The 26,171-nt window shown below is 54.6% G+C and overlaps 2 protein-coding genes across 12 annotated transcripts in view; one reads left to right on the plus strand and one right to left on the minus strand.

Annotated features, from left to right (window-relative positions):
- The window catches only part of PPP1R12B (protein phosphatase 1 regulatory subunit 12B), a 602,395-nt gene that overhangs the window by 514,876 nt on the left and 61,348 nt on the right, over positions 1–26,171 (plus strand). The window lies entirely within an intron of this gene.
- NAV1 (neuron navigator 1) overlaps positions 1–26,171 on the minus strand; it is a 285,045-nt gene that overhangs the window by 102,649 nt on the left and 156,225 nt on the right. The window contains exon 1 of one of the 9 annotated variants that reach the window (XM_050956067.1): positions 5,912–5,992. The exons of the other annotated variants lie outside the window; for them this stretch is intronic. Coding sequence (XP_050812024.1) covers positions 5,912–5,930 — 19 coding nt within the window. The 5' untranslated portion in view covers positions 5,931–5,992. Of the gene's footprint in view, positions 1–5,911; positions 5,993–26,171 lie in introns of those variants that run through there. 9 annotated transcript variants of the gene reach the window in all.

Raw genomic sequence — 26,171 nt, forward strand, 5'->3', positions numbered from 1 at the left:
CTGGAGGAAAGGGAGCTCCTAATGCTAAAGCGACAGTCCGGGGCCCATCTACACTATTCAGTCAGCAGGCCACTGCTATGTAGATATCTATTTGTGCAGTAGATCAGCAGACAGACAGATTGACCTGTGCACGTGCATTTTGGAGGACAGATGGGCAGACAGATTGGTATACTAACATCTAGGAGAGTGGATGGAGAGACAGATGGACAGATCTGTACGCTACCCTCTAGGAAAGACTGTCATTATGTTAGGGTTGGATGGCTGGACTAGATGCACCAGTTTACTAACATCAAGAAGGATAGTTAGATAGATGGATTACGTAGATTAGGAACAAATGGTCTGCACGTGGTCTGGTGACAATCAGATTTGTCCTCCCTCCAAACACAGCTACAACACTGTTCCATCTAGTAATGTAGACAGGACCCTGCTCGTTACAGACAGATAGGTCTGGAAAAATACACAAGAACCTCTCCTGCAGCCTGAACCATCACCCCTTATAGGAATCAAATCCAAAGGTCCATTTGCCCTGGGCCCGAGGGGGCCAAGATACTGTGAGAGTCTGGTGGGACATGTGGACTGGCCACGGGATGGCACCTTCTTAGGAGATGCCTGTGACAGATTTGGTCACGGAGACCCCCTTGTGTCACCTGACATGCTGAGATTACCTCTGAGCCCGATCCTTTCCCCTAGTACAGTCCTTGTTAGTTCCAGCAGACATTTTGGGAGGAAAGCAGGGGTGTTCTCATGACTGGAACCCCCTTTGTCCTGCTTCACCCCCTTTTATAGCTTTGGCACAAGGTGGAAATCCTTTGTCTCTCTCTGGGTCCCCACCTTCCTTCTGAATGGAAAAGCACCAGGTTTAAGATGGATTCCAGTATCACGTGATATGTTCACACGTCCTGTGAGACTTCATTACCCACTGGTTGGCACACAGGTAGGCTTACAAGGAAACAGAGTCATTTACAACCAATTGTCCTAGTCAATGGAAGCCATCAAGATTCCAAGACACCATTAATAGCCCCAATTTTGCATAGTGACAATAGGACTTCAGAGTAATACTTCATATTTCTGGCTTCAAATACAAGAACGATACATTCATACAAATAGGATGAGCACACTCAGTAGATTATAAACTTTGTAATGACATCTTACAAGAGACCTTTTGCATGAAGCATATTCCAGTCCCATTATATCCACATTCATAAGCATATTTCCATAAACAGATGGAGTGCAACATCACAATGCCTAATCCCCTTGGGCAGGCCAAAGTAGGGACAGGCTGTAAGGGGCATCCCCGCCCCTTTTGGGGCACTGCAGGACCAGGCTATGGTTTCAGAGTACTTAGGCCAAGACTTCTGCCTCGTGGAGCTCAGATTAACTCTTGTACTGATTTCCCAGCCCCTTGAGCCCACCCTTCTTCTGGGAGACTTGGGGCTAGGCCAGCAGGCCTCTTCCCTTCAGATCGGGAGTTACTCAGCCTACCCATGGGCCAGTAATAACTCAAACAGGCATCTCTCCTCCTTGTATTCAGAGTAACTGTTGCTCTCTGCCTGGCGGTAGGAGGCCCCAGCTCTCCCCTGGGCTGGGGAGTGACTCCGGATGGCTGTCAACCTCAGCCAGCTTCTCCCCAGCTGGCCCCGTTTCCCTACTCAGTTCTTTCCCCCTGGGCTTGGGGAGATCAGTAGGGGATTCGCAGCAGTGGAACCAGCCAGCTGCTGCTTTAGAGCATCCCTCATCCAAGGAGCCCCTTCCTCCAGCTGAGCTCTGGGAGCCTCTTCTCTGGCCCAGGTGCTCAATAGCCAATGAGCGGCCAAGCAACCAGCTTCATTGCTTACAAGTGGGCCAAGAAACCCATCACAGTCAGGCTGGGCCCCATCTCCCTCTAAGAGGGCCAGCCACCCCATCATGCAGGCCAAGGAATTTGGATTTTACACCCCGCATCTCATGGGCGTTTGGTTTAGCCTGTAACACAGAGGGTGAGGGATAGAGCTGGGTTCATATTTCAACCCCCCTTTGCCCCACATAGTTCGGGGGGTGGGGGTAGGGGTCAGGCGTCCGTCTGGTTCTGAAAGGCCTGCAAATGGAATGAACTGCAGCTGCCCACAAGCTACGCCCCCGGGGGTCAGCAGCAGCCCCTCCAGAGCCCTTCTGAAGATCCGACCCCAGTTCAGATGTGCTCCAGACGCCTGTGTGCTGAGCTGGGCTGCCAAGCACTGGGCCAGGTTCTCAGTGGGGCTGAGCAACAGCGGAGACCCCAAGCTCAGCCTGCAGCCAGCAGGAGACCCATATGTTCAGCACCTCCCATGTGCAGGTTCGAGTGAGCAGGGCGAGGTGGCACAAGCCCCCTGCCCCCTTGGGCTGTGCCTTGCCTAAGAGCACTGGCAGAACCAGGCCTTCCAGGTGCTGCCTAAACAGAGCAACCTCCGCCCCAGCGGTGCCAGCTCCCGCCCTGACAAGACAGCGACCGCGACCGCAGGCCCAGCGCGGCTCCTGCTCCTGGCCTGACACAATGGCGACCTTGGCGCCTGCTCCAGCCCTGACACGACTGTGATCACGGGCCCTGTGCAGCTCCTGTTCCTGCCCTGACATAACGGTGACTGCGATCATAGGCCCTGCGTGGCACCAGCTCCCCCCGACACAACGGTGACCGCAGTCTTGGGCCCTGCATGGCGCCTGCTTCCGGCCTGACATGATGGTGACTGAGACTGCAGGCCCTGTGCGATGCCAGCTCCTGCCATGATCGTGGGCCTGGCGCAGCTCCTGCTCCCACCCTGACATAATGGTGACTGTAATCGTGAGCCCTGCACGGTGACAGCTCCCGCCCTGACATGAGGGTGACCATGATCGTGGGCCTGGTGCAGCTCCTGCTCCCGCCCTGACATAATGGTGGCTGTAATCGTGAGCCCTGCACGGTGACAGCTCCCGCCCTGACACGAGGGCGATCGCAATCGCAGGCCCTGCGTGGTGCCTGCTCCTGGCTTAACACGATGGCGACTGAGACCGTGGGCCCTGTGTGATGCCAGCTCCCGCCCTGACATGACGGCGACCGGGATCGTGGGCCCAGCACAGCGCCAGCTTCCGCCCTGACACGATGGCGACCGCAATAGCAGGCCCTGCGTGGTGCCTGCTCCCGGCCTGACACGATGGTGACTGAGACCGTGGGCCCTGTGCAGCTCCTGCTCCAGGCCTGACATGACGATGATTAAGACCACAGGCCCTGCGTGGCACCTGCTCCTGCCCTGACATGACAGTGACAGCGATCATGGGCCCAGCACGGCTCCTGCTCCTGGCCTGACATGATGGCAATCGCAGGCCCTGCGTGGCGCCCGCTCCCACCCTGACACGATGGCATCCACGATCGCGGGCCCTGAGCGGCGCCTGCTCCTGCCCTGACATGGCAGTGACAGCGATTACGGATCCTGCGTGGAGCCTGCTGCTGCCCTGACACGATGATGACAGCGATCGCGGTCCCAGCGTGGCTCCTGCTCCCAGCCCGACACAACAGCGACCACAACTGCAGGCCCTGCGTGGCTCCTGCTCCCACTCTGATATGACCGTGATCGCGGGCTCTGCGTGGCTCCTGCTCCCATCCTGACACGATGGTGACTGAGACCACGGGCCCTTTGTGGCTCCTGCTCCTGCTCTGACACAACAGCAACTGTGAACACAGATCCTGCGCGGTGCCTGCTCCCGCCCTGACATAACGGTGACTGCAATTGTGGGCCCTGCTTGGCGCCAGCTCCCGCCCTGACACGATGGCTTCCACGATTGTGGGCCCTGAGCGGCTCCTGCTCCTGCCCAGACACAATAGCAATTGCGATCGCAGGCCCTGCTTGGCACCAGCTCCTGCCCTGACACAACAGTGACCACGATCATGGGCCCTGAGTGGCTCCTGCTCCTGGCCTGACATGACGGAGACTGAGACCATGGGCCCTGCGTGGCTCCTGCTCCCACCCTGACACGACAGTGACTGCGATCATGGATCCTGTGCAGCGCCTGCTCCTGCCCTGACACGACACTGACAGCGTCCATGGGCCCTGCGCACCTACTACTCCCGCCCTGACATGACAGCGACTGCGATCATGGATCCTGTGCAGCGCCTGCTCCTGCCCTGACATGACAGTGACAGCGATCATGGGTCCTGGGCATCTGTTGAGCTGTGGAGCTGGTCAGTGAATATTTCCAGGCCCTCGTGAGTAAGGTTCAATTCTGTGCAAGAGGTAGGAGCTGTTCTGGGACATCTCCCAGACATGCTGTTGGTATTTATCAGCTGTAATCAACAGGGAAGCAGGAATCATATTGCCAGGACAACACACGCGCACGCGCACACACACAAACACACACGCTTCCAGGCTTCTTGGCTCTCCACAAGAGATATGGAGCAGCCCCAGGGCACTTCCAGGATGAGCCCCTCTCTGCACAGCCCAGCTGGGGGCGGGGGAGAGGTGTCTCCAGTCACCTTGGGTATCAGTGTCCCCAGGCTCCAGTGTTAGTGAGAGTCACACAGCATCTTATCAGCTCCTCTCCCTCTCCACCCGCTGAGCCAGATTCTTTGCTTCCCCGGATTGCCCCACGTCAGCTTAGAGGAGCCATGTGCCGCAGGATTGAGTGTGGGAGCAGGGCATGTTTCACGCTGGCTGGGTCAAGCAGGGCTTAATCGAGTATAAAAACGGTCATTTGATTGCCATTCTCTGCCCAGACGAATGACTTTACCGCCCGATCGATGGCACCATTGATTTCCAGATGGCAGAGCCCCAACATGCCAGGGGCTTGGTGTGGCCTGTGAAGCCAGAGAGGTGAGGCTGAGCAGCAGGGAGGGAATCCGTGAGTCCTGACGTTGGAGCAGGGCGTTATATTCAAGATCTACGACCTCACCTTGCAGAGTCGCTGCTGTTCCTGTTCGGCAAAGCCATGGTCTTATGGGGAAGCTCTCTGGCCCTGCGCCTAACCCCACCAGAAAGCAGCATGGACAGGGGCCCCCTGTAACACCCCTGCCAATCATTATATACCCCAGCCCCTTCACCCACCAAGGTGATCCGGGTAAGTGTGCTGGAGTCTTGCCAAAGTGCTCCCAGCCCTCCCAGATCCCAAGAGACAGAACCTTAGAATCACACCACTCTGATTCCCGTCTTGTGCCTCACAACATATACATGCCAATTCTGAGCTGACTTGAGCTGCTGCTATCTGGAGATCAGCTACTGCTAATCACTCATGCGCTATACCGTCAGGCAGCCTGCAATCCCAGCCCGCGGGTGGCAGGCAGCTTTCATGCGTAGTCGTTTCCCTGTCACCGCTCCTGGGCCCTGTCAGTGGGGCTGCTCCAGGATTCGGTAGGGAAAATCCGGATCTACAGACCACTGGGATTTTCCATCCCCTGAATGGGGCTCACTTGCTACCAGGGCTTTCTTACTCCCCGCCCCAAGAAAATTCCCATACCCTCTCCCCTGTCTCAACACCAGACGCAAGGCTGTAGCCTCTGGCTAGGACGTGTTACATATGTGGCTGTAACAAGCCAAGCTCAGAGATTTAGGCTCGATAGGTTGCCAGTTCAAAACCCGCTGAATCGGCCAAGACGGAGCTGTTGGAAATTTAGCAGGACAAGCTCCAGAAGAGGCTGCTGGGTTGATTCAGACCCCATCAGAGAGAGGGCGAGTGTGTGTGAGAGAACGGGACGCCAGGGCAGATGGGGGATGCAGTCAGTGCATACCCTTTTCTGGGGGGAAAGAGGTAGAAAAACCCAGTAAACCACCTCTGTCCCCTCCAAGCAGAAGGGACTAAGGAAGGGAAGGTGTCAGTGACGCCAGCTTAGCCACCCATAGGCAGGTACAAGCCAAAGCCCCCCACATATCAAGGAACGGGGTGTGGCTGTGGAAATCCTTCACCTGGTGCTGGGCATTTGGGTATAACTCACCCCAGGCTGTCCCCAGCATCAGAGGACCATACGAGTGGCTTGAAGACCCTCTGGCTTTGCACTGAGCACAGGCTGGCCGGAGCGGATGGTCTGGTGTCTCCATCTCTGAATGAGGTTCATCCTCTGCAGGCGGAATCCTGCCCCCTTCCCCTTGGATCAGCCAGAGCCCATGCCAAGCTGGATCCAGTTCAGCAGGGCTCCTGCACTGGCTCTGGGCAGAAACCCGTGGGGATGTGTGGAAAGGCTGGGGGCAGGTGCTTGGCACAGGGGGAGGTGGGACCTGCATTAAGTCTCCCTCTCAAAGCAATCACAAGTCAGACACCCCCCCCCTCCATGCCAGCTGTTAACGACCGTGACGCCAGCGCTTTGATCCACAATTTCCAGCCCTTTCAGTCGGGACTGGGTTTTTTTCTCATTCAAATGTAGTGACAATTTAGTTGACAGGCAGGTTGGTGGTGGGGGAGGGGAGATAATTATGGCTTCTTTTACTGTAATGTGGCAACCAACACTTTTGCAATTGCCATGGTAACGCACAGAAGCGACATGTAAACAACAGCTAAGTACCCAGCATGCAATGAAGCATCTGCATTGGGAGGCAGAGGAGGGTGGCTTGCCCACTCCATAGAAATAATACAGGCAGCATTGTGCTTTGTCAGGAGGCAACGTGAGCGATAGTGTATTACATACACACACTGTAATACACGTGTACTACACACTGCCCCATACAACACACAGGCAGGGTAATATACACACAGTAACACACTCCCACACAAAATCATCCATCCAAGGATCTCTTAGCCACAGCATCGCACTGGGAGCTCATGTTCATTCGCTTTCCGCCATGACCCCAAAACCCTTTTCCCTCACTGCTTTCCTCCACCTTACAGGAGTGACCTAGAGTCTTGGTTCCTAGACGCATGACCCTGGATTTGGCTATCTGAAAATGCACATCGCTCAGGTGAGCCTAGCTCCCTGTGCAGCACTGAACTGTCCTTACCACTGTTTAACAAGTCATGCCACTTCTACCCCGGTTCCAAGATGCGTTTAATCCACTGAGTCTCTGTCTGAGCTCAAGACACCCAGTTCCCTTGAGGAACCTTGATGGCACCTCCAGGTTGCGTACTAGCTGGCAAGCTTCAAATGTGGCCAGTGCCTATTTTGTGATGGACCTAACAGTCCAGCCCCCTAGTTTTGATGGTTCACACCACCAGATGTGTTGCTAATGGCCACACATGGGGCCTTCCTTTTGGCTGCTGTGGCCAGGTAGAACATGCAGGGCACAGACTGGCAGGTTGCATCCATTGGCAAGGGCTGTCTGGCTCCTTCATGGACTTGCACAATGCCTTTTCCTCCACTCTGGCATGGGTAAGACACTTAGATGAACACACTTGACAATCTACATAAATGCAATCACAACATATCTATGTACTCCATTGGTTTGTGTGTCATCCGCACTCTGATTTTATAATGTCTTCCAGATCGCTGATAAAGATGCTGGGAAAACGTTAGCTCAATGAAGCTAGTTTAACTCGACTGAAAACCCTGCTGAACACCACTATGGACGCAGCTTAGCATTTTTAGCTTGATTTGAGAGGTTGCGTTACTGCCCAGGCCAGATTCTAGGCTACATCTTGACTTGCTAGAATGGAGCGAAAGGTGTTAAACAGGGGCTTTGTCTAGACTGGTATTCAAGGTGTGATGTTAACAGGTCTTAGCTGATGTGTGTTAACAGCCCAGTGTAGACAAGGCAGCATGCCTTCAATGTGTGTTCAACTGGTCAAATTAAAACCTAGTCTCAACAAGGCTTAAAATGGAGCTAACGGAACTGACTCACTTCACAAGCCTGGAGTATCCTGTTTCCAGGTCCCTGAGCCTCCCAGCCTTTTAAACAAACACTCTTTGATAATGAGAAACATGCCCAGGGAAGAACAACAATTCAAAGGTAAAGAATTCATCGGCATGGGGTTGGTGTCAATGTCTGTGCATCTATTATATACCTGCCAGGCTTCCATAAATACCGTTTAATAATTAACTGGTTATTAAACCCCAGGCAATAACTGTCTTACTAAATCTTAATGACAGCCCAGGCATATTTAAGGACCTTAATCAAAAGTGTTGCCAAGCAGAGAGGGGTCTAATCCATGGTAGCCCATAGGGGAGAGGACAGGGCTTAGGGGCATTGGCAGTGCTGATGTGGGAGGAGGTGCTCACAGTAGGGGACTGCAGGCTGGGTGTCAGCATAACTGTCTGCTGGGTAGAATAACAGGGGCCTGCGGGTGGGGACTGAGGGGCACCAACAGAGCTGTGGGGAAGCAGCTTGCATGGCACTGACTGCACTCGGCCTGACTCACGGAGAAAAGCAGTTCCCAAAGTGAAGGGATGGGAGGCCCCTGAAGCAGAAACCAGTCCCTTGGGCTGGTGGATTGGCTGGTAAAGCAACTAGCCTCATCCCTCTGTTTTACACCTCTCCCAGCCAGCTCCTCTCCCTTCCCCCAGCCCTCTCCCACCCCCAGCACAGACACACCTGCCTTTCTTCCACCTCCACCAGTTGCTAGATCCAGCCACAAGATGGTGCTGACAGACCTCGGCCAGCAAAACGGCAGCCACCAGTCCTGGGCACGGGCGTAGCTGCAGCGCTGAGCAGCTGCCAGTCCAAGCATGGGTTTTCTCGCAGGCCTTGGACCCAGCCTGGAGAGGCTAAGGAACCAGGCGTGGGCCTGGGGTGTGTTTCACTGGGGGTGCTGGGGGGCACCTGCTGCAGCCCCTGCATCCAACTCAGCCGAGCCCTCCCCTGGGCCTGCAAATCTGTTCTGCACCTGAGTCCCCTGCATCTCACTCTACTCTGCACCCTCCCTGTTTCCCCTTGTCCTTCCCCACCTTCCGGCACCCACGGCCCCTTTGCTCTGACCACCAGATCCAGGTACACCACCAGATCCAGAGCTCCGTGCAGCCCACAGCCACCTGCCCCTACGGCTACAGGCCTAGGGTTTGGGATCTGAGTCCCTCAGCACAGATCACCCTGGGTTACACCGCTCTATGCATCCCACTCGAGCTGGACCAAGGGAAAAATCTGGACCTGGACCAGGACCACGGGAAAAATCCTGTCCATGAAAGATACACTGAGTCTGCTCTCCGCTCTCCAGCCAGGCCACGCAGCTGGGAATCTGTGCCTGGAAGGGTTCCTCCATCAAGGAGGAACCCTTCCAGGCACAAGAGACGCCATTTGCCTCTCACCCTGTGGGAAGATGCTGCCAGGGGCTCGGCTGGCCCAAAGATGGGGCTATAGATTTATTTCAGTCCGAGCAAACACAGAGCCAAGAGCAGCCTCTACCCTCCCTGGTCCCATCTTCTGCTCCGGCACAGCCCGACTGGAAGCCACAGAACCTCGGCGCTGTGCCAGGGGCTGCATGGAGCTGCTCCTCTGTTGGGAGGGGTGGCACACTCCCTGCTCTGCAACCAGCCACATCTGCCAGCCAGGGTGGAAGAAAGTGAGGCCAAGACCTGGTCTCTCCCTTCCCCTGCCCCTCTGCAGCAATGACAAGAACAGGGACTATGACACAGCTGCCCCTGACCAGTGGAAGGTTCTCTGCAGCCCCTCCAGTGCACTTGAACAAAGCTAGTCCCAGTCTGGCCCATGGCTCCAGGGGCCTTGTGGGAGCCAACCCCTCCTCCCAACTTTTGCTGATTGAGCCATAACCCAAGTGCAGGCGCAGACAACCCTGCCAGGCTCTCCCCCATGCGAGCAGGGGTGATGCTGTGAGTGTCAGTGGGATCCCCTGTGCCAAGACCAGGTCTGCAAAGAGCCACACGCTCCTGCCTAGATATTTACAACTGGCAATGGGGCCCTGGCCACCAGATCGATGGAGCACATTTGGATGGGAGCCAGCCCAGGGCCCCCATTCGACACACCCTGATGTGGCTTGCACCAAGCAGCTCGGTCTCCCCAGGAGGCTTGTGGGGAGCTGAAGGCTGTTTTGGGGTGAGCAATGCTGCCCCCTGCTAGGCATTTGCTCGTGGGGATTTACGTGCCCACCAGGATCCGATTGTTAGGAATCAGGGCCAGCAGCGGAGCCGGTCGCTGGACAATATAATGAGCACAGCAGGCCAGTAGCAGGCTGGCTCTTAAGCCCAGCAGCAGCAGGTTGGTGGCTGCTCAAAAGAGTTGCTCACAGCTGTGATAGCTTCTGTGCCTGCTGGTTCCCAGCCCTGCTTTTGCCTTGCCTGGCTCCAGATACCTTGGTCCTGACCCACGGCTCTGACTTCTGACTTCAGCTTTGACTCTCAGCTCGGATTCCTGGCTATCGACTCCTGCTCTATACGCTGGGCACGAGGGCCCGGATCCCTGACACCGATCCTACAATTCCACGGTTGCCAGCTCTTGTGATTTGATCGCACATCTTCTATATTTGCCGTAAATCTCCCAGCTCCAGAAGTCATGTGAATACACTAGACTCACTTTAAAATGGCCAGTTTCTGCCTCTCTTGGCTGCGAGGAAAAGCATGAAACTGTGACCCTTGAAGATTCAGTCGTCAGGAGGTGAGGACTAAGAGCCCACAGCTAGTATTGTTTTTAAATCTCAGGATTTTTAAGCCAATCTCAAGATTTTCTGGGGACCTGACACATGATCTCTTGACTGCTCAGGCCAGGTGTCCACTGCCCACGTCTCTGCGGATGTTACTGCAGCATGTGGCAGTAGCGAGAGTAAACATGACCTGATCCTGCAAGGGGCCAGGTACATGCTGCTCAGCTGGTGCTTAGGGCAACTCAGCCCCTGGTGGCATCAGAGCTGCCTGCCACTCCTACAAGCTGTCCCTCTCCTGGCACCCGACCCCACAGCAGCTCCTGAGCCTACTTTGGCAGCCCTGATGCACAGTGGCAGCGGCTCTTCTCTGCCTTTGGGCCCAGATCGCAGCAGCCTGGGTCCGCACACCTGCCATCTCAATGGTATTTGGCTCCCAAACGCAGATCGCTCCAGCTAATGACCCAGATTCTCCCCCCCTCCCACGCTCCCCGTGGTTTATTTAAAGATGTTTGCATTAGAGACAATGCCCTGGCACTTCCTGCTGACACCTCCTCCTGCTCCCCGGCAGCAGGGTTGCCACAGCAACCTCACATACAGATGAGAGCGGGGTGGGGGGGAGCTGTGTTGTGCAGCTTCCCACCCGCTGAAAGGTCCCACAGCAGGAGCCCAAACACCCCAGTAACTAGCATAGGCTGGGCTGGCTCTGTCCGAACAAACCTGACCCCGGGGTTCGTGAGGGGCTTCCTAGCACTTAGGTAAGAAATGATGACAACTGACCAAGAGAAATGTGAATTTGGGCAGTTTAGTGCTTAAGACTCTCACGGCTCTGCTGGAACGAGCCGGCACATGACATCCAGGCAGCTCTGCCAGCGCCCCTCAGCCCAGAACCACAGGGCAAGAGGGACCGCCAGGACCTTCTAGTCTGACCCCTGCCTGGATGCAGGGTTTCCTCACCTGAAGCCCTTTGGTCCCCACTAGCTTAGCCCTGAGTCCCCACCAGCTCGGTGACGCTGCGCCTGGTTCTGCCTTTACAGGTCTCTGCCCATGGAATGCTCCTTGCTACTCTAGTCTCTGGTGCTGCCCCTCAGTCCTGCTGCCATCCCTGGCATGGGCTCCTGAACACGCATCCCCCTCAATCATCCCTCCTGGTATCCCACTGCTGGGCCCCACACACACTCAGCTCTGCCCAGGCCTGTCAGCCCTGATCGCTCTTAGCCCGGCTAGACCTGTAACTGCCCCCCCTCCAAGGTGTGGTAACGCAAGGACATGGACACTGGGGGCCAGGCAGGGAGAGCCACTAGCCCTGTTTGACACGGTATAAGCCCTCTTCCAAGGCAGATGGCACACACGGGATCGTCCCTTTGAAAGTGCAGTGAGAACAGAGCCCCTCCACAGCAGGAAGATCTTGTGGAGCATGTATAATCAGCTGGGTTCAAAGTCAGGACCTGCAGCTCAGACTTTTACTGCTAAGCTAAGGGAGTCACTCAGTGAGCAGGTAGCAGTAGCAGGCTTTTATCCTCTGTGGGCATGGTTTCACTGCAGAGTTAACCCAGCTGTTACCTGGATAGTGCTCATATTATCCCTCCCATCCACACACAAAACTCTGGCCTGAGTATGGTGGTGTTTTCAATGCAGGCCAGCTGGCCTGGCTGCGGGGTGGGTGGGCTAGAACCAGGATACCACTTTCACTGGGGCTGGAGACCCACTCACTCTGTAGGGAAGATGCAAGCAAAATCACTCAAGCACTGACAGTCCTCTCTTCTGGGCACACAAGTTCTCCCACAAGTCCCTGAACCATGGAGTAACTCCGCTCACTGAACTGAGATTCCCCGCAGAAGTCCTAGCAACACGCAGGGAGAACAGCACCAGTGAGGACCCAGTAGCTCAGACAGGGCTGTGCAGTGTGGCTGCTCACACCTGTACTAGACTAAAGTAGCAGTGTAGCCACAGCTGCAGGGGTGGCGGGTCAGGCTCACTGCATGAGTAGAATGGCTTAAATGGCCACAGCACCTTGCAGTGCAAAGGATCTTTGCCAGCAGGAATCACTTCACCCACTGCAGACATGCAGCCACCTCTGGAGTGGAATGCAGCAGCTCTCTAACCACATCCAGCAACACAACAGTTCAGGACAATGGGTCATGGTTAGGGGATATGTGAGGCACTAACGCACATGCTCAAAAGGAAAGGCAGGCTGTGTTTGGGGACGTGATTGTCCCAGTAGCTAAGCAATGCTCACCTGGGTCAGTATGTAGCTAGAGGATATGCAAGAACCTTCCTATCAATGATTCAGTAGCGGCCACTCTTACTGTGTATCTGCTGGAGAAATGGCCCAGTATGAGGATAAGGGGTGCTGTGCTGTGCACCCTGATGAGAGGCATCTCCCACATTAGAAGGGTACATTTTTTCAGGTAAAGCATAAAGCCCAGGGGCTGACAGCTCATGGCCTGGGCTTTCATAAGTGCAGGGACATTAACTCCAGCGTCCTGGCCAATTCCAGCGCCTACAATCCCATCCTGTCACTCTAAAACCCGCCGCAGGTTGGAGTGGGTATAGGGTTCTTCTTCATTTTCTGTCCTAAACTGCTGCGTAGTGGAGCTGCCACTTCAGAGCTCAAAGACTGGCTAGGTTCCACCCCAGGGATGGCTGCATTTCAGCACTGAGTCACAGAGTTTAAGGCTCGAGGGGAGCACAGATCCTCCATTCTGACCTTCTGTATATCACAGGCCACCAACCCCACAACCAGAATGAGACCAATGCATTACAGCCCTCAGGAGCCTAAGTAACTGTGTGTGACAGAGAACAGGCAGGACCGAGAGATGTTAATGCCCGGGGATTAAGTGAGACATACCTAATCTTACCAAGTGACCCATGCCCCACACTGCAGAGGAAGGTGAACAAGCCCCAGGGTCCCCTCAGTGACCAGAGAGATGCCTCTTTAAAGCACCTTTGAACTGAAGATAGCAATAGTAGTGGCTGCCATGAGCTCTCAGCACACACGAGGGGAGGTTGCTCTCACTCAGGAAGGATGAGTTTGAGAAGGTACTAGACTAGCAGCCAGAAGAGCTTGGTTCAGTTCCCAGTTCTGCTGCAAACTCCCTGTGTGACCTTGGTCACATCACTGAAGCTACCGTGTGACTCAGTTTCCCTTCTGTAAAATAAGATGGAAATCCTGCCGTTGTCTATTGAGAGTGCCGGCAATGTGGGGCAGGGAGTGTCTCTCACTATCTGTTTGCACAGCACCTACCACACTGGGGCCCGGATCCTGGTAGTGTTACTGACATACAGCTAATAATAATCAAATCTTCTCTGCTGGAAGATGGCACCATTGTGCCAGGACTGGGTGGCCCTGCAGGGGTCTCACGTCATCATAGGACAGAGGGTGATGCCGGGAGGGGGAAACAGGCTGGCATGCTGCTTAGATACGTTCCAGCTGTGTAGTCTGCCATGGGGATTGAGAATCCCAGGCTGGCATCAGCGGATGGCAGGGCAGTTTTCACAGGGTGGATGATCCTTGGGAGCTGGTGTATGTCAGTGAGCCCTGCAGAAACTGGATCTGCTGGGAAAGACCAGAGTGTGGGAACAGCCGGAGAGCACTGAATTCTAGCTCAGATCAATTAGTGAGTAGCTGCTGCCACAGCTGTTCGGGGGCTGTGGAAAGCTGAGATTCCCCAGCTCTCAGTGATAGCATGTGCACTGGGCCTGACCCCCTCAGGCTGGGCCTGACCCCCATTGCCCCTCGGGCATGCTGCCTGCAATGTGGGTTCATACCCCATCTGCAGCCTATGGCACACGATGGCTGGACTCTCCATTTCTCATAGAAACAGTGATTGGCAAGTTGCCACCTGTGCACCCAATGGGGGGAGATTCTCTACCCCGTACCCTCACTGTGCCCACACCCACACAGACTGGGTGCCCCAGGCTAACCGCAGCACTGGCCTAGAGAGCTGAGGGCCCATCCAATTCCTCCCACCCTGACGTGCTGACTGCAGAGCCCATGCTCTGCTTCACAAAGTGCTGGATTGCAGACTCGTCACCACAGCAGTGTCTCTGCACCAAGGCTGCTGGCATGTCCTCCATGATTGGGGGCCTGGCATTCGCTCACACACAGAGAGGGGCTGCTTCCCCCCATCCCCGGCTTTGTTCAGCTGTGGAGAAACATCGCTGGCCCCACCAAATGTCACGGCTGTCCCGTCACTCAGGGCTTCATGACAACAGCAGGCACAGAACTCAGATCCTCCTGTGCCCACCCCAGGCCCCTGCTGCTGGAGCCAGCTGGCAGCCCCTCACAGCACACATGGTACCAGGGTCCGTGAATTATGGCTGAGCTGTTCTCCACTCTGCAAGCAGGGGGCAGCAGTAGACAGATACCCAGTAAGTATGTTCTATATACACAACAACTTTCAGCTGTAGGTTCACACATCAGCACTGGCATGCAGCCACCTCTGGGGTGGAGGAGTGCAGATAGCCATGAGGGAAGGAGAAATACCAGCCAAGGATACCCTCTCCTTTGGAAAAGGGTGACACCAAGCAGACAGGGCCTTGGGTTTCCAAGGCCTCTAACACCCCAAACTGCTTGGGACCAACCTCACAGAGGAGGACGGCTGTGCTGCCCCAGGCAGGGCTCAGGCCTGTGGCTTAGGTACGACTGGGTGCTGGACAGCTGATGCTCAGCCTAGGAAACCTCCTCTGCCCCCAGGATGGAGCAGGCTCCCCTCCCCAAGCTGAGGTCTTTGACTCCACACTGTTCCCCTTCATGTGTGGGTGCTGAGCTAAGAGCTGCACTGAGACAGGAGCAGGAAGCCAGCTACATTCATGGGCTCCCTGCAGATGCACCAAGTCTGTGGGGGTGGTGGGGGTGGGGAGAACGACACCCGGCCTGGTTATCCAGTTACCCGGCCTGAGAGTAGCTCCCAGACTGGGCTCTTCACCCCCGTCTCTTCCGCTCTCACACAGTTTGTGTTTCCATTAGTGCCCAGACTCCTGGGCCCTGGGAAAGACCCCCGCACCAGCTGCTAATGGCCCATTGCTTTCTCTTGCCTGCTCTGATTTACATCACATTCAGGCTGACAGCGCAGCATCTATCCTGCTGCCTCCCCCAGGCCAGCCTCTGTCTGCAGGGCGATTCATCTCCAAGAGAGAGCATGACCTGCACATGATTCACCGATCATGAGACATGGCAGCCAGTCCCTGAGCTCTACACAGAGGGGCCAGAAGAGACTGGTTGGGTCAGTCATCAGTCCTGCTACATTCAGCATTGTTCATGCCAGGGCTGGCTCTAGCCTGCTCGGGATCTCATCACTGGTATCCATCCATCCATCCACCCCAAAACCAAAATGGGGTTCAAGAAAGAACTAGATAAGTTCCTGGAGGATAGGTCCACCAAAGACTATTAGCCAAGATGGTCAGGGATGCAACCCCATGCTCTGGGTGTCCCTAAACCTTAGCCTGCCAGAAGCTGGGAGTGGACGACAGGGGATGGATCACTTGACTGCCCTGTTCTATTCATTCCCTCGGAAGCACCTGGCCACTGAAGGAAGACAGGATACTGGACTAGATGGACCACTGGTCTGACCCGGTATGGCTGTTCTTATGATCATCCCATACACGCCCCTCTATCCATCCATCCACCTCTATATACCTCCCTGTATCCAACCATCCACCTCCATATACCTCCCTCTATCCATCCATCCAGGTTTGTAAGCATGCCCAGCTCCATGGCATACCACCACCATCCAGGATCCAGGAGAGGCCAGTGTCACCCAGCATGGTTCTGTTGCTTTCGACGGAGCTGCACTGATTTACACCAGCCGAGGAGCTGGGCCTGAGTTTTAACTTTGCAGTTAAGAGTCCTCCCCCAACTCCCATACCTAGCATTAACTAAGCCCTGGAGGCAGGAAGCATTCATCACAGTTTCAAAGCAGAGCAGGAGGGCTCAGGGGGGCTATTTTTTATTCCCAGCAGTGGGCTGCGGAGGTGTCAGTTTCTTTCCTTACAACCAGGGAATGCCCTTTTAAAAAAAACGCAATAAACAAACCTCAGTAAACGTGGCACTTAAATTAGGTCCTACGAATTAACAACATGCAAACCGTGGGTACCAAAGCAGGAGCCCAGTGCTGGGTTCCAGGGTGGGACCTCAAGGAACTGCTGTAGAGGGCTCTTGGTTCTGTAATTATCCAGGATGCCATTACTTGTTTCCCCAATTTAATTTGTAGCCTCCCAGGAAAAGGTGTTTTCCACCCCTCCCCCAGTGCAGCCCTTAAGGTAGGAGAGGTGAGTGTTACCCCTAGGCTTTGAGGGGCCTGAGGGAATTCTTTTTCCTTCTTTTCAGCCCATGGCCTCAAAGCCTCTGTGCAACTGAGACACAGAGGGTATGTCTACATCTACAATTTTGCAGCGCTGGTTGTTACAGCTGTATTAGTACAGCTGTATAGGGCCAGCGCTGCAGAGTGGCCACACTTACAGCAACCAGCGCTGCAAGTGGTGTTAGATGTGGCCACACTGCAGCGCTGTTGGGCGGCTTCAAGGGGGGTTCGGGGAACGCGAGAGCAAACCGGGGAAGGAGACCAGCTTCGCCGCGGTTTGCTCTCGCGTTCCCCGAACCCCCCTGCAAACCGCAGGGAAGGAGACCTGCTTGCTCGGGGGTTCGGGAAACGTGAGAGCAAACCGGGGAAGGAGACCAGCTTCGCCGTGGTTTGCTCTCGCGTTCCCCGAACCCCCCTGCAAACCGCAGGGAAGGAGACCTGCTTGCACGGGGGTTCGGGGAACGCGAGAGCAAACCGGGGAAGGAGACCAGCTTCGCCGCGGTTTGCTCTCGCGTTCCCCGAACCACCCTGCAAACCGCAGGGAAGGAGACCTGCTTGCTCGGGGGTTCGGGGAACGCGAGAGCAAACCGGGGAAGGAGACCTGCTTGATTACCAGAGGCTTCCTCAGGTATGCTGGGATACCTGCTTATTCCACGGAGGTCAAGAAAAGCACTGGTAAGTGTCTACACTTGATTACCAGCGCTGGATCACCAGCGCTGGATCCTCTACACCCGAGACAAAACGAGAGTACGGCCAGCGCTGCAAACAGGGAGTTGCAGCACTGGTGATGCCTGCAGATGTGTACACCTCCTAAGTTGCAGCGCTGTAACCCCCTCACCAGCGCTGCAACTTTGTGATGTAGACAAGCCCAGAGAAAGGAAGATGTGACTTGCTCAAGTATAGGAGGAGAGCCAGGAATAGAACCCAGGAGTTCTGACACCCCTGTCCTGCAGCCTGACCCGACAACATTCCCTCCTCACTAGAAAATCCAGTGGGTTGCTTGGCTGCTGGGATTTTGCTTTGCAGCTAGTAGTGGGAACGGACAGGGCTAACGAAATGAACCAGCAAACCCCTTGACAGTACAGAGCCCTGATTGCTTTGCTCTGAGCCCTTGGCTTCCATGGTAGAACATCGACATCCGCTGCTACCCAAGCCGGCTGGATCCATGTACCCCTCTGCCTGACTCCCAGCATCACCATGGCAACGCTGCAGTACCTTGGCGGAAAGCACGGCAAGGAAGTCAGGGAAACATGAGCGAAAGTGAGATGCCGAGGGACTGGGGCACGGATTGTTCCCTGAGCAGCAGTGGGGTCAGAGCACAGCCCAGCTCCCAGGGGGTCACAGCCCAGCTCCCCGCACTGAGATCGATGGAAGTCTTGCCATTGACCAACCAGCTACGGATCAGGCCCTGATCTTCCTGCATACAGAGTGGGATGGTTTCCTGGCAGGGATGGGTGAGGCAGATAGCTCAGGGTTAGGCACAGCTGAAATCGGTAAATGCTTCAGAATACCAATACGAGGAATAATAAAATAATAACAAACTCAGCACAGCTGATCACAGCTAATTTCAAAGGATCACACCCCTACCAGCACTTGCAATGGCAAGACAGATCCAGGGCCTGCACCACGGAATGCAGGTGTGAGCACGCATGTGGGCTTGCACACATGTTTTTCAAGTGTCTGTTTGCATCACATATGCAGGCCTATTTGAGAAGATGGCGCATGTGCATGGATGTGCAACAGCAACCCTAAAATGTGCAAGCACATGGAAAAGTGTGTGAGTGAGAAACAGAGAGAGATAATGGCTCTCACACGAGCATGTGTGTTCTCATGCATGAGTGCATGCATCATGCGTGTGATGGTGGCGGTAGCATGTACAGGGCATCTGGGGTGGATGCAATGATGTTTGTGTTTGTTTGCCCAGACACGTTTGTATGAAGATGGATGTGAGGGTGTGTGCAGTAGTGACACTAAAATATGTGTGTTTGTGTGTGGCACTTGCGTCCACGTGGGCGTGTGTGATTGTGGCCTTAGTTTATAGCGCATGTTTTTTTTAACCCCCTCTCGCCAGGCACCCTCCTGTTTCAGACACAAATCAAGTTTGGAAACAGGTCCCAGTAAAGCCTTCGAATGGTGAACAGGAATTGACTATAAAAGGCCTTGCTGTATTTCTGAGCCATTACAGAGAGGCCCTATTATACACAAGCAGTAATGAATCTCCCCAGACAGTGAAATGTTTTTAAATGGTTGCTTGATCCCTTCCAGCGCTTGGAAGAAATATTAATAAACTCTGCAATAAACGGCAATATCCCAGGGTAACAAAACTCCTCGTGGCCCCGTGGAGGATCCTCAGCTCTATAAATCCTCCAACAGACACGTCCATCCCTGTAAGCCGCTGGCTTGCCTGGCTATCACAGCTGCATTTATGAATGAATCAGGGCCATATTTCAAAGCGCCAGGAGAGGGACTGAGCAGTGAGGTAGAGCACTGCAGGAGGGAATCCCCCACCAGACACCCATGAACGCTCCAGAAACATCAGGCTGAATCCCTGCCAGGAGTAACTCTGCCAAGTAACCACCGTGAGGTTTGGCTGCTGTTAGTCTTGGTCTCCCAGTTCCTTCCTCCCCCACGTTTTATTATTTTCAAGCCTGTTTGCCCAAAACAGGATCTGAAACATCTTCCCTCCACCTCCGGCCATGCTGTCTCCAAAGCTGCCATAATGGCATTGCCGAAACAGCTGGCTGGGGGACAGGAAAATCTACCCCTCTCGCCTGCCCATATGGCAGGAGCCCAGCCAGGGGTGGGGGCGTCAATAAAGCCATGTCAGAGGATCAGGTGGCCAGATCACAAAGTCCTTACTCAGGCAAACCTCCCATTGATCTCAAGGGACAGCACTGGTGGGAACGGACTCTCAATGGAGTTTGATGGGGCAGAGACTTCAGGATTTGGCCAATAGAATTCAGGGATGGAAACAGCCCATCTACCTGATCCAAAATGTCCTAGGTAGAGGGTGTTGGCCCCCTCCCCTGGGGAGACTGCCCCACAGCCTGCTATGGAGACTGGATGCCCCCTTCCTCCCTGACTCCCAGAGGGCTGAGCTCAGTTTTCAGCCCATGCTAATTGTCTACGTCCAGTTGCTCCCAGCTGTGCCACCTGGACCCCTCCTCTCCTTTCCCCATTACACCTTCTGGATATCAGCTCCCTCTTATCTTGTCCCCACTGAGCTTCGTTCAGATGCAGAGAGCTTTCCTGCTGCCCTCAGAGATGGATTAAGATTTATTGGAGCCCTGGGCACAAAGAACATTTGCATTCCCCACACGCTGGGGGCCCAGGGGTGCCAGAACTGGGGAGGGGCAGGGGAGCCATGCCCACCCACTTTTATCATGGGCGGAGTAGCCTCGGGCAGGTGCAGAATGGCAGTAGCATGGGCATAGTTTAGGGGGGGACAGGAAGGACACTGCCCTCCCAAACTGCGAGCCTCAGCTAAAACATCCGATAGGCCTAAGAGACTCCTAGAGCTGCACCACCCTCTACAGGATTGGTTCAAGTTGTATGGAGAGAGGAGCCAGCTCCTCAGCTGGTGTCAACAAGTGAAACTCCACTGAAGTCAAGGTAAACCAGCTGAGGACCTGGCTCAGTGAAGATTTCAAGGCCAGAAGGCACCATCTGGTCTGACCCCCTGCACAGCCCAGGCTGGGAACCCACCCAGGGATTCCTGCACCCAGCCCAGAGCTTGTGGTCGATCTCACTCTCCGTTAACCGAGTTAGAGGAGATGCTGTCTGCAGGCGGGGGACTCCAGCAATTAGAAAGAGGGAGAGAGAAAGACGGGGAAGCAATGGGGTGGCGACAGGCCTGTCTCTTAGCAGAACTTGCCAGCAGGAGACTCGCAGTCCCGCAAGCTCCCTCCTGTAGCCGCGGCAGGGTTGTTTGTGATGGCAAGAGGCGGGTCATTAACAGGAGCTGTGCTCATGAACAGCTGGGGAAAGCTGCACTTCTCAGAGGGCTTTAACCAGGGCTATAAACCAACCACAGCGTCCAAGGGAAAGTTTTTATATCGGCTCGTAAACCTGCCAGCCCTACTGCTCCCGGCCCTGGCGCTCTAGGCATGGAAGGAGAAGGATCCCAGAATGGAAATCTCCTCTGTCCGTGATCTTGGCACTGCTCCTTCCATGGGAACCGCAGCTCGCTATGCAAAGCGTTTCACACTCCCATCTCCTGAAAAGGGTTTGCAAAGACAGCAGTGATCCCCAGAGGCAATTACACACAGAGGTGAAGCCAGCCATGGCTGTGTTAAAGACCAAACCACCCACCCCTTAGGGCCTTCAGCAAACCTGCATCCAGCACAGGATCTGTCACAGCACATCAGACTGTCCCGGCTGATGCCCTCTCCTGCAGCAGCTTATGCTGGATGCTTGAGAGGAAAGGGAAAACTGCTTGTGCGAGGCAGAAAACCAATCCTTCCGGACCCCTGCCTTCACCCTGGAGCATGCGATTTAATTCCCATTCTCTTAGCATGCCGAACACAGAGCCTCTCCAAACAGAATGAAACCACTTCATCTCGCTGCAGGGGAGGGAAATAAACCCACCACCAAACCGCACTCCTGCACTCCTGGCTTGGGGATGGTAGCGACTTGCGAATGCCATCCCTGTGGGTTAATTAATTCCCCTCTGACAGCTACCGACCACACACCAGTGATGGCTGACCAGGCTAGCGAAAGTCACTTTCAATGGCTGCTGCGTTTTTGCTTAAAACAGCTGTGCTGACTCCTCAGGTCTCTCTCAGGCGCCACGCCCATTGCAGCCAAGCGCAGGCCAGAGCCACGGCCTGCAGCTCTATGTGCTTGTAACGGACGACAGGACGTACATGTGGGGTGTGTCCCAAGCTGAGGTTGCATCCGCATGTTGACATGGCCCGTTGCACTGTTGGGCTCCTGGAACCACTTGGGGCCCATCCTGGGAGATGTCCCTGTTCACATGGTTTGGATCACCCCCAAGTGAGTCGCCCCTGAGCTCTGATCTGCCTGAGCCATGCTGCGCCACACTGCACGGATAGCAGAACACATTGCTTGAGCCAGTTCCCTTCCCCACTGGCAAAGGGGGTCTGGGGTGGGGACAGGAGATTTGCTCCGGAGACATCAGACTGGGTTTCTTTTGTCAGCACTGCAGGAGCCCACACAGGCTGCTGCAAGAACCTGCTGATTCGGTACCTCTGCTGCGGGCCCCAGCCACACCCCTTCTCTGGGGCTTTTCAGGCCGTGCTGGCCCCCCCGGGCTGAAATGCGCTTAGCCCTTGGTCACCAAAGCCACATCTCAGGCCAAGTCTCCGCGATGAGCTTTTGCTGGCATAGGGAGCTGGAGAGCTGTGACTCCTGCCGACTGCAGGCGCAGCTATCCTGGCAAAACTGCACTTTGATGGGCTAGCTGGGCTCACTTGGGGGCCAGGAATAAGCCATACATGCAGAAGTGTTACTGTGTCTACCCCAGGGCGTATGCCAGCGCCATTATGTTGGTCGGGGCCATGTGTTTTTTTCCCAACACTTTCTAGCATAGATGAGGCCGTGGAGTGGGGCCAGGCCACGAGCACAGAGCTGGTCGATACGGAGTCACCCTCCTCCGCTGAAGGGGCGAGCTGCAGCAGCACAGGGCTCTGCCTTGGCCTTCCTATCTGTGGAACAGGGAGCACCTGGCAGGTGGAGTCTGTGCATAAGGAGCAGATGAGGGATGGCAGGGCATGGCTCCAGGTACACATGCATGCTCTGTATTGATTACTGGGTACCAGGTGTGCACGGGGAGAGGCACCCTGGCCCCTGGCAGTGTCCCAGCATGGAGGGCTTCACCAGAGCCCCTGGCAGGAGCAGGGGCGGCTCTAGGTTTTTTGCCACCCCAAGCAAGGCAGGCAAGCAGCTTTTGACAGCGCGCCTGCGGCCGGTCCGCTGGTCGCGTTGATTCGGCGGCGCGCCTGCGGGCGGTCCGCTGGTCGCGCGGATTCGGCGCCACGCCTGCGGGAGGTCCGCCAGTGCCGCGTCATCAGCATTCCTGCTGCCGAATTGCTACTGAAGCCGCAGGACCAGCGGACCTCCTGCAGGCGCGCTGCCGAAAGCCGCCTCCCTGCTGCCCTCACAGCGACTGGCAGGCCACTTCCCGTGGCTTGCAACCCCAGGCACGCACTTGCTCACAGAACCCATTGCCCCAGGAGGGCGTTTTACAGAGCACTGCAGGCACTTCCCCTCCATCTCCCTGGCCTTCTGCCTGTTCAGGAGGTGGCAGATTCATTCCCACTCCCACCCTTGCTCTGGTTTAATTGCCTCAGGCTCCACCAATCTGTTTGCAGCTTTTGTGCGCCCCCCAATCTGCTGCAGTTTGTTTGCTCCTCGCCGCCCGTTACTGATCTTTGTCTTTCCCCAGCAGCCCCCCGCCAGTGGGTCTGGCTTCCCCAGACCAGACGGGCACAGATGGGGAGGGGTGGGGCTGTTAGCCCCCAGGGGGACCTGAAAGGGTATTACTGACGCTCACCACGTTAACTCTTTGCTGCCTCGCTGCTCACTTCTCACCAACGGCACTGAGGACCTGGAAATGGATCAACACAGCTACTACAGAATAAGAGCGTCCACAAAGGGCCCAGCCTGAGAAAATGATTCTAAACTAGTTATTTCAGTAAATTTCCGACTGTAGGCGAGGGCTCCATGATCTGCCTTAAGTTAATGCTGGCACATACCGTAATGACAGACGGACACCTTAGAAACACCGTAGAGCAGATCAACCAACAGACACGGGCAGATGATTGATGGACAGACAGACAGACGATGTTTCAAGGTGCCGCATGGGCTGGGAGTCTAGAGTCAGAACCCCACTTACCAAAAGGAACTGACAACATCTGACACTGTCAGGTAAACAAGAGTTCATGTCTGAGGGTGTACATGGTTAACTGAGAGCAGATCTCTTAGCTGCCCCTAATTTACCTCCGTCCCATGCAAACTAGGCACTCGCTCCCTGTTATCACTGTCAGTTAGGAAGCCAAGACACTTGTGTTACAGACAAATCTTCAGCTGGGGCACATCCTCGTAGCATTACTGACATCAGTGCTCTATCGCACGCCATTCTGACCTGCCTGCCAAATACCTACCCAGGGAACAAAAAAGTCATACTGGTCTCTTCAGTCTAGCAGATAAAGGCATAACATGATCCAATGGCTGGGAGTTGAGGCCAGATAAGTTCAGATTGGAAATAAGGGCAATTATCCTCTGCACCAATTCACCAAGGGTCATGGTGGATTCTTCATCACTGGCAATTTTTAAATGAAGATGGGAGGTTTTTCTAAAAGATCTCTTACTTTGCTGCTGTTTTGCATTTGGGTCTTGGTCACCCTGCTAGGTCCAATCCCATAATCCCAAGCTCTCCTGGACTTCGAGGGGAGCCTGGCTTGGATAAGGAGGATGGGATGGATCCATCGTGTTCAGCGTTGGCAGGGTGGTAGGTGGTGAAGAATGGCCAGGCAGTTCAGTTCAAAGATGGTCAGATAAATGAGATTATAGAGAGAAGGAGACAGCCCCTAAAACTAGCAGGGAGAGAACTCCGAGTTAACTGCACCCTTTGCGAAGCAAAGGCAAAAAGTCAGGACTCAAGGGAAATAATCAACTTCAGTTCCATTCCTCTCTCCCACCAGAAAGACAGTGATGAAGTGGTAGGTCCCATATTGTCTTTGCTTTGTTCATCCCTGCTTTGGCAGTGCCAGACCCTGGCTCCGGGCCGGCATTGGCTGCTGGGCTGGATCCTTTAGCTGCAAACACAAGTCTCCATGAGAACCCACAAAACCGGCAGCTGCTGAGAACAGAGCCCTGGCCCATCTTCCTGCAGCCTTTTCCTTGGGAATGCCAACGCCAGCACCATGCGCCAGCCAGCCGGGGAGCAGTCTAGCTGGGAGTGATTGGTCAACCCTGAAGAATCTATTCAGAGCTCTGGGGTCTGTTGCGCCTAGAGAGGCTTTAACTCATCGGCAGAGAAGGAAAGGCTGGAGAAGGAACAATTCTGCAGTAGCTGCCGAGCAGTGACAGTACTTTAGCCACATCAGCACTTCCTGGGCAGCTGCTGCTACTAAGTCATGTGAATCTCTCTTAATAATAGGGAAAAGTCGAGAGACCTGAACCTTAAACCCACTCTGGCGTAAAACAAGTGAGTCAAGCTTTTAAAAGGGATTTGAACTTTCTCAGGCTAGAGTGTCTATAAATCTAGTTAACTGGGCTACACACACACACACACACACACACACACACACGATCCCCCTCTGAGCCATACAGAGATGCTTGAAGGAACCTTAACCTTCTGTCCTGTTTTTGACAGTCCTTTGGGATTCTCTCACCCTTGGTCAGGAACAAAGCTCTCCTGCATGTGCTGGTCTCAACTCAAGGACACTCCAGTTGGGCACCCAAAAATCACCAGCCACTTGTAAACACGCTGGCCTGAACCTCCCATGGTGGCTTTAGGCCAGTCTTGGTCTGAGCTGTGCCTCAGTTTACCCTTTTGTATCATTGGGTTGTATGTCCCTGAGCTGTTGGGAAGTCATTAATGTTGGAGAGCTCTGGATGCACAGCTGCCCAAAACTCAGGATTTCTGGTTTACGAGAAATTCCAATATTTCAAAACTTGGGTTCATCCCCAAACTGGAACGAAACTCATGTTTTTCAAAATTTCTCACAAACCGAAATCTCAAAACCATTTTCATTTTGGAACCATCGACACATGGTGTGTCTGAAACAAAATCTGGACCCCACCAACTACTGACTGAAAGGATATGTCTGCATTGCTGCTGGCATGTTCCACCCAGCGCAGGTAGACAGACTCATGCTAGCTTGCTAAGAACAGTGGTATGAACTGTGGGCACGGTGGTGACTTGGGTCAGCCACCCAACTTCACACTCACAGGGTCGGGTTCTTGCCACTTTCACTGCTGCTAATAGTGCAGCAGGGGTACCTGGGAGCCTGACAGGCTGGGCTACCCAGCAGGCGAATGGGCCAGGAAGCCAGTTTTCTGTGGAAGCCCTGGCTGTGATACAGCGAAAGTTTGTCAGACCCCATCACACTTTCGAAACTTTGTTTTGTCAGAACATTTCCAACCAGCTCAACTTGGAAGAATGTTGCTACAGCACAAGGGTAAGGCTCGTCTGTGAAAGGGCTGGTCTGAGATGGTGAAACAAACTTCTTCAGGATCGAAGAACCATCACAAACCTCCCCATCTTGCCTTCCTCTCCCACTGCAAGGTGCATATCTCTGACTGGCCTCCTCTAGCATCAGCACAGAGCAGCATGGACATATTTATTAACCCCTCAGCAAAGCACACCACTGCACCCACAATTCTCACTCTGGGGAGATGATGAAAGAATGAACCACATGGGACAGACATCAGTAATGTCGCTTAATGCAATAATGGAAGGTGGCCAGG

This window comes from Gopherus flavomarginatus, chromosome 5 (genome assembly GCF_025201925.1).
Source record: "Gopherus flavomarginatus isolate rGopFla2 chromosome 5, rGopFla2.mat.asm, whole genome shotgun sequence".
In the NCBI taxonomy this organism is placed as follows: Eukaryota; Metazoa; Chordata; order Testudines; family Testudinidae; genus Gopherus; species Gopherus flavomarginatus.